Source organism: Dromaius novaehollandiae, chromosome 20 (genome assembly GCF_036370855.1).
Source record: "Dromaius novaehollandiae isolate bDroNov1 chromosome 20, bDroNov1.hap1, whole genome shotgun sequence".
NCBI lineage: Eukaryota > Metazoa > Chordata > Aves > Casuariiformes > Dromaiidae > Dromaius > Dromaius novaehollandiae.
The window spans coordinates 9,708,438-9,723,288 of NC_088117.1; the positions used below are offsets into that span (position 1 = coordinate 9,708,438).

General features: G+C 45.9%; 2 protein-coding genes and 1 long non-coding RNA gene across 6 annotated transcripts in view; 2 read left to right on the top strand and 1 right to left on the bottom strand.

The window, feature by feature from the left end:
* TSC1 (TSC complex subunit 1) overlaps positions 1–5,621 on the bottom strand; it is a 58,499-nt gene extending 52,878 nt beyond the window's left edge. For both annotated transcript variants that reach the window (XM_026101762.2, XM_026101758.2), the window contains exon 1: positions 5,473–5,621. The gene's annotated coding sequence lies outside the window, so the exon portion shown is untranslated. The remainder of the gene's footprint in view (positions 1–5,472) is intronic.
* On the top strand, positions 24–4,298 carry LOC135330384 (uncharacterized). Its single transcript, XR_010392393.1, has 3 exons — positions 24–127; positions 921–1,046; positions 4,120–4,298. It is a non-coding gene; the product is annotated as an uncharacterized LOC135330384 (long non-coding RNA).
* Positions 5,622–5,721: 100 nt separating the features above from the next.
* On the top strand, positions 5,722–14,832 carry GTF3C5 (general transcription factor IIIC subunit 5). 3 transcript variants are annotated; one of them, XM_064523798.1, is made up of 12 exons: positions 5,722–5,922; positions 6,305–6,533; positions 6,776–6,974; positions 7,992–8,187; positions 9,163–9,267; positions 9,770–9,884; positions 10,545–10,625; positions 11,416–11,513; positions 12,222–12,304; positions 12,597–12,739; positions 13,437–13,588; positions 14,731–14,832. In XM_064523798.1, exons 1-12 carry the CDS (start codon positions 5,737–5,739, stop codon positions 14,734–14,736), a joined length of 1,593 nt encoding a protein of 530 aa, XP_064379868.1. In that variant the 5' UTR covers positions 5,722–5,736; the 3' UTR covers positions 14,737–14,832. The 3 variants fall into 3 exon arrangements, with proteins under 3 accessions (XP_064379868.1, XP_064379866.1, XP_064379867.1); XM_064523796.1 differs by having other exon boundaries at positions 14,713–14,820; XM_064523797.1 differs by lacking the exon at positions 14,731–14,832 and having other exon boundaries at positions 13,437–14,532.
* The last annotated feature ends 19 nt before the right edge of the window (positions 14,833–14,851 follow it).

Sequence of the window (14,851 nt, forward strand, 5' to 3'; positions counted from 1 at the left end):
AGAGTGAGCACTTTCCAACCACTTCATCTGAACAACAGACAGATTGGCAGGAAAGGCCTGTCAGCCCTTCGCTCCTGCCACTCCGAGCAGGAGCAACAAAGAGCCCCGATCCATGCAAATAAACCCGGTAAGTGCAACCCCAAAGTCACAAACGTGAACGCAGAGCCCCAGGGGAATGCAGAGCAAACCTTCTCCTAGCAAGATTGCCCAAAGGGGAGAGGCAGATTTACAGCAAACAATTCAGATGCTTCCTGAGCAAACTGCCCCTCTTCCACACCCAGAACAACACTTCTCCCCCATGCTGTCTTCCCTAGGTCTGGGAAGACAAACCTAACCCTTCAGAATAATACTAGTCACTAGGCTTTTGTGTGCAGATAATTGCCTAGTTTTCCCCTTTACTTTTTTTGAAGAGTCAATAAAACAAGCAAATAGAAGAGGAAATACCAAATACCTTCACAGCATTAACCAAATCAACAGGGCAGCATTAACCAAATCAATACAGCTGAAGATCATAGAGAGACTCTCCCGTGTTTGGACGAGCTCCCTTGGACGAGCACAGCCTGCGCGAGCTCCCTGCCTGCACGCCTCAGCCACGATGGGGAGGATAACGGACAACTCCTGCACAGCCCGTCCTCTGCTTGGTCTCCCTGCTGAGGATGCTGGTACAGCAGGATGGAAGTGGCATGAGACCATCAGCTTAGACACATTGTGTTTCTTCAGTTCATCAAACCACACTATTGCCAGACTATTATCCATTTAGTACTAGACCACACAGGCAGCCATCATCCTGCGTCACGCCCACCGTTGGGTCTTTGGCTGCGTTCAAACTGGTGCCTTGGGTCCTGCCTATGTTAGGGAATTTTGCTGAGAGCTGATCCAAGTGCTAGCCCCAACCCTAACCTGAGACCATCTGTTCACAGCTGGCTGCCTGGATGCAAGTGCTGTCCCAAGCCCCCCATGCTGTATGAGGTGGGAAACCTCCGGCAGCAGTGCTGCAGGCCAAGATATCTCCAACGTGAGCTAGTCACCCAAAGATTCCCTTTCTGGTAAGTAAAATACCTAGGGAGTGATTCAGCCCCTCCTAAAGCACGTATCTAAAATAGGACAGATAAGTCATGCACCTATTTCTCCCACCGACGAAAAAGGGAGCCTAGTATGAATTGTGAGTATGTAGACATCTAAAGTTACACAAGATGAATCACATCCCTGTGGTTTCTGTACCACTCTTGGGCCAAATTTCTCACACATCTTTCTGCTCCAGCCCATAATCTACTGCTCTCCAGGCCATGAGCAACCTCTAAGCCATCTAATCCCTCTGTGCATCAAAGGCTCCTAAGCAAGTTCTAAGTACAACATCCACATTCAGCGTTGGCCAATGCAATTCTGAGGTTCAAGGTTTCCTCATCAAGAATGATGAGTTAAAAAAAAAAAACTATCCCATTGATTCTGCCTTCCTTTTGAATAATTTTAAAGCAAAGGGACTTTATCTTGCCTCCCAGGCCCTTCTATATTAGGAGCTTTGGTGGGATTTTTGGCAGTGGCCAAGTCCGATGTTTTCTTCTCTTTATAAAATACAAATTATCTCTTGCCTCAGTTGGGGAAGGGGAAGTCAGAGATGATGGAGCATTATCCTGAGAGCGTGGATATGGTGAACGAGCGTGTCAGTCAGCCATCCATGCCCAGCCCTTTATTTAGATCCAGCCTGTGCTAGCTCAACTGTGAATCAGTCAGGCTCGATGGCCACCCAGGTGTGACAGTGCCTGGAGAAGACAATCCAGAAACTGCAGCTCACTCTGATATTGTGGCATCATGGAGAGGGGTAAATGTCAAACAAAAATGGTTTTAATCCCAGCTCTGCCTTTGTCAGCTGACCTGAGCTAGTCATGACCTCACTCTATGTCTCAGGTATCCTATCTGAAAAGTGGGGATAATAACACAGTCACACTCTGAGATCTACAGATATGAACAAGATATAGTTGCTGCACATGCATAATGATCTTGCACAGGAGTGGCACCCAGCATTGTGAAAAAGCCCACACAAATTGCTCAAAGCATCAAAGCAAGGTCCCTGCATTGGGATCTGCCATCCTGATCTGCATTTTCCCTTTAAATTACTTGTTGCAGAACTAAAATTAGAACTTCGGTCACCCGGACTTCTAGTCTTGTTTCTTAACCAACTAGCTATCTTACTTCCTTGAAGTACTATTTTAAGCAGAACATCTCAAGTTAAAACTGTTCTTAGAAAAATATCATGTACTATTGGCGGGACATTTATTTCTGATATCTGAAAGATACCTACAAAAATATGTGTGAAACACATCTTGTAGTACCTTAGATTAAGGACAGAGCTGACAATATGAGACTGGGGTTTGGTTTCAGAGTGAATGTGCATGGGACAACTGAGATTTACTATCGTAACTGGAACTTGCAGAAACAATTAGCTAGAAAGACAGACCCCCATGTCTGCATGCCTGCTGGGTAACGTCACAACAGTGGTGCTGGAGGAAGCAGGGATATTAATGACACTTTGCATTTACAGAGCACATTCTTCTAAAGATTTTAAAAGGCTCCACAAAGATGGAAACATCTTATTCCTATTTTATGGACAGGGAAACCGAGGGCCTGGGAGAGAGAAAGTGACTTATCCAAGGTCATGCTGAGAGTAAGTGAAAGACCTGGGAACTGAACCGAGGCATTTCAGCTCCCAGCTCTTACTGTAATCATTAGGCAGTGGGACAAACTCAGACCAGTTGTGATGTAAATAACCACATAATTCACTTCACCAGTTACACCGGTGAAGTTTGGTGCATTCTCTCAAAATACAACAAAATATAAACAGGCACATGAATGTCTGGGAGCCCCGAGACATCTTTGCTCATGCTACACCTTGCTACTGAGTGTCTAAAAACAGGCACTTCATACCTTGGCCTATTTCAAGTCAAATCCCCCTTAAGTATGTGTTTCCACAGAAGTCAGAAGGCCCAACATATGACATTCAGCAGGATTTAGCCCCCAGCCTGCAAGGTATATTAGCTTTCTCTTGGCATCATTGTACATTTTGCAAGAGGGGCAACACAAAACCTTGCAGTTGTCAGAATCAATAATTTACATTTTGGGGCACTACCTCCCACTTCCTCAATCCCAATGTCCCCAGCAATCTTAGCTCGGAAGGGAATGTGACTCAGGCCTTCAACTGAAGGGTTGTCATCTGCAAACCCTGAAGCCTGGGGATGTGGCCGTGGTTTTATCACTGGCCCCCAGCTGCCTCTAGAACTCTTGCCTCCTCCCCGATGATTCAGCAAATCTTCTTTGAGGAGAAAAACAAGCATGTAAGTGAACAAATCACAATGTCAGATTACAAAGATGAGCGGGTAAAAACTGCGGCTCAAAAGCGGGAGATAAAGGCTGGTGAAGTCACATGATCCAAGGACTGGCAGGCCTTGCAAAGACTTTTTTTGGAGGGGGTAATAAAAACATGAAAAATATGCTTGCAATTTGGAGTCTTTAAACCTTAAAACATTGCCAACAACAAAAGAGACTACGACATGGAAGGAAATGAAGCATATTTTTGCCTCCATTATCTGGATGTTGCACTGGGCTGATCTGAATTGTCACTAGTATTACTTAGAGCAGAATAGTCTGTTCTGGTTTGTATTGGAACAAAGTTCCATCCAGCAAACTACTTTCAGAAAGAGCTTCTGCTCTCTGTACAAATAATAATAAAAAACCCCACTAACCAAGATTTTCAATAGTTTGGAAGCCCAGTATCAGGCACTTTAAACATTACTGTTCCTGGAAAAATGTTCTGTAAGTCATGTGGTATCTAAGGCATCTCAGCAGCTAGAAATAATGCTTTAATTTATGGTAGTGTCAGCCACCGAATCCTATATTTATATATTATAGCACTTTTCCACAAACATTTTGTTTCCTGCTGTAACCATTTCCAAAGTGGAACACAGTATCGCATTAACAGTTCATGGTACACAGTATATAGAACAGAGAGTATAGAAGAAATTTCAGCCGGAGATTAGCATTCAGCCTGGGCACTCCAGTCAGAGCCCACTTTTCTAAAAAACACCATGAAATCCTACTGAAAATAAAAATGTTCGCTGTGTACAGAGGGCACAGGTCACAGCCGTGGAATGTCCCAACCCAGAGGGTCCCCCGATGTCTGTGAAACGCAAAGATGCTCCCTTCCACCAGATTAAACGCAACACAACGAGCAGCACAGAAAGAGAGGAACTCAGGGACTGTGTGTACGCATACCGGGGATGGATAAACTGAAGCTGACTCCGGTCTCGCGCTGTTTTTTACACTCTTTCGGATTTACATCACTAAATAGCACAAAGATCTGTATTTTGACACTGAAGTACTACTACTAAGCAGAACTGACCTACTTTGCTATGGATTTGTGTATTGTTCATGAAAATGTATGTATTCACCTCACCGAAAAAGTACAGCGCACAGAACCTACTGAAAACACATATAACCTCAGGGCCTTCAAAACACGTGTGGCAAGGATGCACTGCCTGAGGGGTTCATACTGCAGCTCAGCAGGGCGACGGCTGGCAGGGTGGGAGCAGAGCAGGACTTCAGGGAAATGTGGGAATGTGGGACCTAGCCCTCCTCGCCGCTTCCCACGGGCTCCGGGAGGCAACAGGGTTTTGGAAGCCCGGCGTGTTTTCTCGCAGAGCCTGGCTGCTCTTCCGTGTGATGCACAGAGCATCGCAGCAAAGCTGGGGAAATAAGTGGAAGATGGATGGGTGGATGGGGGACAAAGCCCAGGCCAGCGGGTTCTCCCAGGTACCAGGGCACATGGAAACGCCGGATTGCTCCGGCAACCCCGGAGTATTTTACTCCTGGAAGACACTAGTTCTGTCTCGACTTACTCAGTGTTTCAGGCACTGCGTGCACTGAGCTCCTCTCGAGCTCATCCAGGGAGTTACTGCCACCTATATCGTGTTTAAATGACGCCAGTGGGGATTTCTGGTCCAAGCCACAGCATTCATTAGCAGGTATTAGCCAGGACGGGCACAACCGTGGCCTCAAGCGCCCCTCGCCGTCGCTGCGGAGGAAGCGCCCGCAGGAGCAGCCGGGGTGGCCGCTTCTCACGCGTTTCCCTGCGCAGCCCTGCCACCTCGCTCGCTTCGGGGGGCTTCCACCGAAATCTGCCAACAAGCAGGTGCAAACCTTAAGGTTTGAGTGTCAGAGCCAAGAAAACGGAGGGTTTCTGAGCCTGAGGATTGCAGAGAGGCTGCAACTGTGGTACCACTGCACCCTACACGCTGGAGACACAGCAACAATCATTCTTTTTCTTTTTAATCACAGTCTTTAAGTGAGCCTCATCAGTTGCGGGGAGGGCGGCTGACTCCACACGCCCCGCTACCCAGGCCTGGCACTTCTGCGGCCGCCCTGTAGCGGAGCCTCGGAGAAAGAACGAGACGACGAGCCAAAAAACCGCAATATACCGACCTTCTGCCGACCCTCCCCGACGGCTCCGCAGCCGCTCCTCGCGCCGGCGCCTCCGGGCGAAGCCGGGCCAAGCGGCCCCGCCGCCCGCCATCTCCCGCCGCGGCCGCGGCCGCCTCCCCGCTGACCCACAGCGGCCTGGAGCCGCGGCGGGCGGCGGGGCCCGGCTAGGCCGCGGCGGGCGGAACCGTTTAGCGGCGGAACCTTCGCGCCGCGGCCCGCGGGGGGGAGGGGGGCGGACGGCTGGCGGGGAGGCACCGGGGCGCCATGGCGGCGGGGAGCGGCGGCGGCGGCGGCGGCGGCAGCGGCAGCGGGGGGCGGTGGGGGGAGGTGGGCTCGGCGGTGCTGGAGCTGCCCCGCGGGCCGCGGCTGGTGTGCGTGGAGTACCCGGGGCTGGTGCGGGACGTCGGCGCCGTGCTGCGGACGCTGGGAGGAGAGCAGGGGGTGTCGCGGGTGAGGGGCGCGCCGGGGGCGGGCGGGGGACGCGGGGCCCGGCCCGTGGGAAGGGGCTGAGGAGGCAGGATGGCGGCCTAGGCCGGGCAGCCCGGGGGTGGTGGGCTCCAGGGCCTGGGGGGGTTGGGGTGAAGCTGCCTCTCCAGGCCGCTGCCTCCCATGAGAGGCAGGCCAGGGAGCACGGAGCGGGATCAGAGCAGCCACGAGTCCCCCCGTTGCGCTGCCGGTGTTGGCGGGACTTACCGGCGTTGGCAGGAGTTACCGTGGCCAAGGTGGAAAGGCTGGAGGCCTCCTCGGTGAGGGTGCGGGGCCGAGGGAGGCCTGGCACGCGAGCGGGAGGCCGGGGTGCTAACAGAGGACGCCTGTGCTCTGGCTGGCGTAGATCTACGCGGACCCTGCGAAAAGGCTGGAGCTGTATTTCCGCCCCAAGGATCCCTACTGCCATCCCGTATGTGCCAATCGCTTCCCCACCTCCACCATGCTGCTCAAGGTGAGAAGGAGGACCAAGAAGAAGCAGCCAGAGCAGTTGGATGCTGAAAAACAAATTCAGCAGGAAGTCAAGTTCGAAATGGAAGTTCTGGGGACTGTCACTACTGTTTACAAATTTCAAGGTAATACCTTGATTTGTGTCTGCGTGGCTTACAGACTAGCACATCTGATGTGAAAGGGAAGTGCTTCTCTTTAAGAATTTAGGACTGGAAGGAAAATCAAGTCTTCTGTTCTTACAACCTCTCTGCTGTATAAAACTTTTCATAAACTTGTCAGGCTCCTGTTCCTGAGAAGTGACTATTGTGTGAAATATCATTATTTTCACAGTGTACCTCTTTGTCTTTGAAACTTTTGTTTCTCACAGGAATGTCTGACTTCCAGTACCTGGCAATGCACTCTGGACCTGACGGCAAACAAACCTCCATGTATGACAAAGTCCTAATGCTCAAACCAGAGAAAGAAGAATTCTTCAATAGAGAGTTACCTCTCTACATCCCTCCACCAATTTTCTCACGTCTGGACACTCCTGTCGACTATTTTTATCGGCCAGATATACAGCACCGGTTAGTGCCTTTTCTCACAGTGTCATAAATATCTGTGTTGGTTCCTGAATGAACAGGCAGTGAAACCTTTTACTGGTTTGATACATATTTCTAATAGCCACGTTTTCAATTTAAGATTTCCTTTTCATCACCTGTAGATGCCTCCAGTCCATTCTGACCTCAACATTTTGGATTATGAGATCTGTGCTCTTGAAGCATTAAAGCAGCATTAAATACATCATTTATGCATTTCACGTGTTCAGGCTGCTCCCTTCTTCTATTTTATCCCTTTTGATTTGGCTGATGTGAGGAAGACAACTGCCTCCCCCCAGGACGCTAATGCAGTAGAAGGTGCAGTGAGCCCTGCTTTCTGCTTGTTTCCAGTGGGCTGGAGCTTAGTGGAGAGTACGCAGGAGTCAATGCCAAATGTTCCCATGATCACGTTCACTGGAGCTGTTTCCTGCTGACTCCTTGTTTGTTTTTCTGGCAAAACAATCTGTGATATCTCCCACAAGAAACATCTTTCATTTTCTCACTGTAGTCCTTCACTAGAACTAAAAAAATAGAAATAAATATTATCTTACTTCAAGATTGAACTAGTAACTCCATTTCCCTGTACATTCCTGGACTTCAGTAATTACAGTAGAGCAAATACAGTGTGAACCATAGGATTGAAGCCTTTTGTGTTGCAAATATATATTTCATACAAGCTAGCAATAAACTGCCTGAGGGTTTTCAGACAGATAGTACAGGGGAGCTCTGTCATAGGGCAACTGGATGTAGTCGTGTGGTTTTTTTTAAAGTTTAAATGTTTTTTTCCTCAGTGTTTTCAGTAAAACACTTTTAAGAATCTTTTATGATTACCACTATGTGATTCCAAAATCCATAGAGAGGTTGGGCCAAAGTTAAATCCATTGTTCACACAGCTGCGTCTCTTCTCTTTGGAAATTTGGAAAACAAACTTCTTTTCTGCATGTTCCAATGAAGGCCACAGTTCTGTCACAGAAAGCAAATCCAGTCCTTTGCACTGTTTCTTAGGGACGGATACAACAATCCCCAAGTATCTGGCGAGAACCTGATTGGCCTCAGCAGAGCCCGTCGTCCACACAATGCTATCTTTGTGAACTTTGATGATGAAGAAATCCCAGCTAAACCACTGGATGCTGCTGTACAGACCTGGAAGAAAGTGTGCACTAATCCTGTGGATAAAAAAGTGGAGGAAGAGCTGCGAAAGGTACATGACAAATTCCTGAGCTGGACTGAGCACTGTACTGTGGCACACTGTGTATGAAAAGCTGTGTTCAGCCATTTTCTCTGACCTCCAGGAAGATTCTTGGCTTCAAGAATTTTCTGTATGTTAGCAGTTGTAACTACTTGCTGGCTTCTCTGAAGGTTTTGAGATCTTGACGTTTAACCTTTCTACAAAAGGCCTCTTGACCTGTTTAACCTTTCTACAAAATAAGATATGGGTCCATGTGACTAGACCAGGAGCTTAATCTGGGCCTTTGGGTTCAATTCCAGTACCATATCAGCAGTCCTGTGTGATCTTAGGAAAATATACATATGCTTTTTCCATTCCCTAATCTGTCAAAGGAGAAGGGCTGTGGTGACATAATCTGCCAGGCCATAATCTACAGGAATATTTGGTGCCTTGAACAGCTGTAGCTCTCCTTGTAAATAATGGGTGAGATAATCAAGGCATGACAAAGTCACATCACTGAAGTGAATGAATGGCATGTATCTGAAATGCCACCCACGGCTCTGAAATTGTGTTCATCAGAGTTAACTGTGTTCTGAAAGTGAATTTTTCAGTTTGCCTGCTGCCTGACCAGCTCTCCAGCTTTTTTGGAGAGTAGACTGGCTGTTGAATGAAAATGGTCTGTTTTTCTGAGGATAACAATGGAACAGATCAGAAGTCTGACTGATACAACAAGTCTCAGTAGACTAAACTGAGACCGCTGTGTTCAGTTCACTTTGCAAGTCAAGCTTTGAATGTGTCTTTGCAGCAAAGGTACACTAAGTTCCTTTTTGTGACACCAGTCCTTACATAAGGCTTGCTTCTACTTTTGGCTATGCAGATTGCCATTCTGACACCTCTTATTGTGAGCCAAAGGCTAAAACATGAGAGAGTCCATTTGGAAAATTTAAATTGCCATTAGTAACCCACTTCCTTCCCACTGTTTCCACCACTGGTTCTGTATTATTTTAGCTCTTTGAAGTCCGTCCTATCTGGTCTCGGAATGCAGTAAAGGCCAATATTAGTGTTCATCCAGACAAGCTGAAACTTCTGTTGCCATATTTGGCCTATTACATGGTAAGTCTCTTGATATATTGCTTTTGTTCCTATCTCAGGCAGCTAGGAGGGGGAGGATCAATTGACTTTTCCTGGCTCTTTACAGTTTCTCAGATCCTCACTAAGAACCTGAGCTTAATGTTATGTAAAGAGAGAAGGAAAATCTTGCTTCTAAAGAGAAGTTAAAATCATGGAGGATTGAGTGACTGCTTGCTGCACAGGTTCTAGTCTGGTTTGCAGTTACAGCAAACACTCAGGCTGTCTGGCAATGGTAGCAGGAATTTTCCAAATAGAAACATTTTATTGTGACCTTGCAAGTTAATTTGTAAAAGCACAAATATTTTCAACTTAGATGCTTTGATTCCCCAAGTTTTGGTATATGAACACTGGTGCTGAAAGTGAGGAAAGAGCTGTCAAAAAAAGAAAATCTTTGGGCAAAGAGGGAACATATCAGAATTTTCTAAGAAACTGTGCAACTCTGAACTCTCTTTAGTAACCATCCTCCCCCTGTGTGTTTACACAGCTAACAGGTCCCTGGAGAAGCTTATGGGTTAGGTTTGGGTATGACCCCAGAAAACACCCTGAAGCAAAAATTTATCAAGTCCTGGATTTCCGAATTCGCTGTGGAATGAAATATGGTAAAATGGCCCAACTCACAGAGACCCTCCCTCTGCTTTCTGGTTAATCCTTGTAGTACTTTTTATTTGTTTTTAAACTCTAAAGACAGGTTTTCCTGAGTCTGCTCTGATGGAGAGGACATCTTTCTAGAGTTCATTTGTTTCCAGTATTTCTTCTGTAAACTCATTTAATACTTGATTTCATAGTATGCAGTATTTCTTTCCTCATTAGGCACATTCCAAACCCGGAGGACAGCTGGCTGACTTTGTTCCTCTATGTGTTCAAAGTCCAAGTCTATGTCAGCAGGCATCTTCCCTCTCACTGTGAGGAGGCACTGAGCAATAGATTCTATTGCTTATATAGTAGCTTTTTCTCAAGGATCTCAACAGCTTGTGCAGAACACTGTCTCAGACCTTGGGCCATAGGATTCCCCTGCTCTTATTTTGCAGAAGGCAAGTTGAGGGAAATGACTTTCTGAAGTCATGTGATGAGTCCATGAGAGAGCAGTATCCAGTCATTAGTTTTGTTTTTCTGGTATCTCTCCTCCCCAGCTCACTAAAATCAGTGTATCCCAAAGATCAACTTTCCTTTCACACACTAGTACTTCTGTTACTGAGCTAGGGTTATCCTGCAGGGTACTTGCCCTCAGTTCAATGTCTGTTTTCTTTTGTCATCTCTAGGTTATGCCCCTAATGATATGCCGGTGAAAGCAAAACGCAGCACGTATAACTACAGTCTGCCCATCACTGTCAAAAAGCCAGGTAGGCTGAGCCAGCAGAAGTGATATCTGGCTATTCCATGTTTCTTTGGTTTATCCCTTCCTTGTCACAGGTGGTGAAAAGTCTCCCTGTGTTCCAGCTCAGCCAAAACTGGAACTTTATCTCAGGTTGCATTAAGGTGCTGCTGTTAAAACCAGTAGAAGAGTTCCCCGTTGGGAAGTGTTCTGAGAATTTGGGATGCCTGGATGCCTGGCTGGCTGAGCCAGCATGTCTATAGGAGATAAAAAGGAGTCTGGGGAACCCAGCTGAATCAAGCTGTTTCAGAAAAGCTTTATCATAACTGTAAAGTACCATGTGCTCAGGCCACTGTCCCCTCCCTTGATTTCCTACGCCGCTCCCAAAGCAGGGTCATGGGAAGGAGACCACAATACACAGTGAAGCAGAGAAGGACCAAAGGAGTTGTAATGAACACACACTGTAGTTCTTCAACACAGTAGGAACTCACACATTCTGTTCGGTGGACAGAGCAGCACAGCATAGAGGGGAGTATCATTCCCTTTCTTCTCAAAGGGAAGTAGAAAAGGCTAAATGCATCAACAAATGTGCTGTGGACAAAACACAGCCAAACTCACCACCTTTTCCATGACTGATTTGCCATGCAGTAACATCTTTCCAGAATGAGCAACACATGCTCAGTTGCTAGGTTGGTCTGATATTTTGCTGACCAGCAAAGTTGAATCAAAATAGAGAAGTGACATTACAATGCCAGAGCGTGAAAGAAGTTCTCTCTCTCTCTCTCCCTCCCTCCCTCTCTCTCTCTCTCATCTTTCAGTAAGTCATACAGTCAGTATACATGATCTGAAACAAGGGCTTGGTACTTCTGGGGCATCCACTTCAAAAAAGCCTGCCTCCAGCAGGTACAAACTCAAGGTAGGTATTAACCCTCTTCTACCAGAATCTTGAAATAGTCTTGTAGAAAAAGGATGTTTCCTGTTTTGTCAGTCACTTAAGGGTACAGATTACTCTTTGAGATGTGAGTGATTTGGTGTCCTCACGTTTAACTGGAAGGTTACTAGTTGTATCTTTCACTGCAAAACTTTCACCTGCTGTTCATTTAATGCATATCTTACAAGCTGCAAGTTGGGACTGGTACTCTCAGCCCTAGTCTTAGATGTAATAGGCATTTTGTTTCATTCTGATAAATTTGGAGATCTTTATGGGCAGTGAAGTACAAAATATCACCATGTGTTTATCAGGTTGTCCTGCAGAGTCCAGCAGGGCAAAATACATATGTAAACAGGAGTCCCATTTTTTATTCTTTTCCTTTTTGCTAGAAAGAAACCTATGATCCACTGTTACGCAGTAACAAGTTATGGATAAAGTTGCAGCTTGAAGAAGTGATGTTTTCTCTGCACGTTTGTGTTGTGGTGACTATGGCTGCAGTGAAATACTGCTGCATTCCTCATTCAGCTTTATCTTTTGCCATATGCAGACCATCACTCCTTGCCTTGGACTGTTGTATAGGAAGTGCCATGTTCCTGAGTCAGCCCATAGGAAGTACTTTCCAATCTCTGTCAAAGTTGACCTGTTACATCATGAAACACACATTAAATCTTTTTCCTTCTTTCCTCTTTTTAGGAATCTATCTACATTTTCCGAGAAGGAGCCTTACCACCTTATCGGCAGATGTTCTACCAGCTCTGTGACTTGAATGTGGAAAGGTATTGCACACTGGCAGCAGGGTCTTCTGTTAGATTTCAAAGCCTGTTATTTATATCCAGTCCATTCCTCCCTCTCTCTCCTTGACCAGCAGTTTAAGAAGTGTTTAGCTTCTGAATAAAAATGTAATGGACCCATGAAATTCTTTCCCTCATGACAGCTATGTGAATAACCAAATATGATACTATTCCAGCTTATTGAAATGTAAAGGAAATAAGTCATGCTTTGTCCCATTTGAAGCCTGTGTCTGACTTTAGAAGGCTAACACTTCCCCGCCTTTTTGCTGCTTTTTAGCTTGCAGAAGATCATCCGTCGGAATGATGGTGCAGAGTCAGAATGCACAGAGCGGGATGGGTGGTGCCTTCCAAAGACTAGTGATGATCTGCGAGATACCATGTCTCTGATGATAAAGCAGATAATCAGATCCACAAGACCTGGTAAGGATGCTTCTGAACCTCTAAGTGCTGAACAGTATCTTACTGCCTTTCTGGTGGTGTTAAAAGCTTGTGGACTGAATCAAGATACTGCAGTTGGCCCTGGGGCAGCAGTGTTCCCGTATTCACTCTCTTTCTTTGTGAAGGTTAAATGGTGGTGCTCGATCTGGTGTTCTTTTTGTTCCGGCTCATCACAGTGAGGGAGATGAAGCTGTCGTCCTGGGTTGGGATTATAAATGGCTGGGAGTGAAAGTTTTCTGTTTCGTCTTCCCTGTATCGTAGCCTTCAGGTTATAAATGTCTGCCTAGTGCTACCAGTGATATTATCCTTACAGATGTAGCAGTTGATGGCATGAAGAATTAACGTGATGCTTTTTATTGCTGGCTTTATTTGAACAAGGAGAAGTGAGGAAGCTATTTTTGCATGATGTTGGGCAAAATCAGTATCCCAGTGAATTACGTTAGAATCAACTAGGTGAAGACACGTGATAGTGCAAATCTGCTGTTATTCTCCTAGCAATCCTGGAGTGGGAGAACAAGCTGATCTGGTTTTGATCGCATTCTGTTAAGATGTGCAATGTTAGCTGTGACCTTCAGGCTTCTGCCTTCCTCTCACTTGATTTATGAACTCTACTGCACATTCCGCCAGGTTTCACTGAGAAAGGAATCGTAATGTCTTCCCCTCTTTCTTCCCAATTAAGCTCTTTTCTCAAGTACAACAAGCAGTGAAGATGGCAAAGAGCAGCTGACATATGAGTCTGGAGAGGATGAGGATGATGAAGAGGAGGAGGAAGAGGACTTCAAGCCTTCTGATGGGAGTGAAAATGAAATGGAAACAGAAATTCTAGACTACGTATGAATTCAGTGAGCCAGTCTGGCTGCGGTTGAATAGACTTCTGTTTTGCTTCTTAAGCGCTGAGGGATTAGCAACCATGCACAAGATGTGGAAAAGCAAAAATTGCACTAAGATGCCAACTACTCATCTGACACTGAATGTGGTGCCTGTTGATGGCCATCATTCTGGATGTTTAGGAACCATTGCCTACGTTTTTGTAATTGCTGTCCAAAATACCCTCATAAAATTGACTCCATGGGGATACTGTTTTCTTGCCAGGCTCCAAATGGCATTTACTGTTGCAGCTCTTGCTAGTTCAAGTGAGGTCAGTGGTCCTTCACTTGCTGTTTCCCATGGCTGTTACACAATTGTGTTTTTATTGTCCTTCTCTAACAAACTGTGGCTTCAATGTGCACTCAGAAGAAGGATGAGCTGTTCTTGGGCAACCATGGTGTCTGGTCTCCTCAGTTTAGATCTCATTGCCTCTTATAAAACATTGAGAGCACATTTGTTCTCATTTGCTTCAATACATGGGACTTAGCCACCCTTGATCTCAACTGTAATTAGACAGAATTCAACTGATTAACCTTTTCTTAAGCTTGGGAAACCACATAATTCTTGGATCTATCATCTGGGTCAGCTGGTAAAACTATGAATAAAATTAACTCCATGAGGAGAACTGCAGGAATTAGTTCACTGCTGACACTTCATCAAGAGGCTCTGAGGAGTGTCAGGCAAGCTGGCTTAAATCTATCAGAGCCTGCAAAAGGAGCTGTTCATAATTATACATATGCAAGACACAAATTATTATTTTTAACTTACTGAGCCCTGAGAGAGCAGATGCTAAGAAACCACCTGCCCACATGGCAGAGGATGTAGTATTGCTAATAAATTGAACATCCAGTTTACCCAAAACACACAAAACTTTTTTTTTTAATAAATGCTTCATTTTTCCAATAGCATCATCCTTCTCCTTGATTTGTTTTCTTTCACTGGAGCTTTTTTAAGTAATGTCACTCATTTGGATAATTTAAACATAGTAATTCTGGGGGCATAATGAAGAGTTAAATTAGAAAAGTCTTTTAAACTAGGTTTTACTAGGTACATGCAAGGAAACCAACCTGCTTTTTCTTTTTTATTAGACTCAGATCTTTTTTTAGGTTTGACCTCTGGCCTGCAAAAGCAACATCTGCAGGGCTCCCACACAGTGATGCCAGCCTGTCTCTTTGGCCTCAGCCAGCTGAAGGACAAGCACATCGGGGACTCCCCTGGCGTACCTTA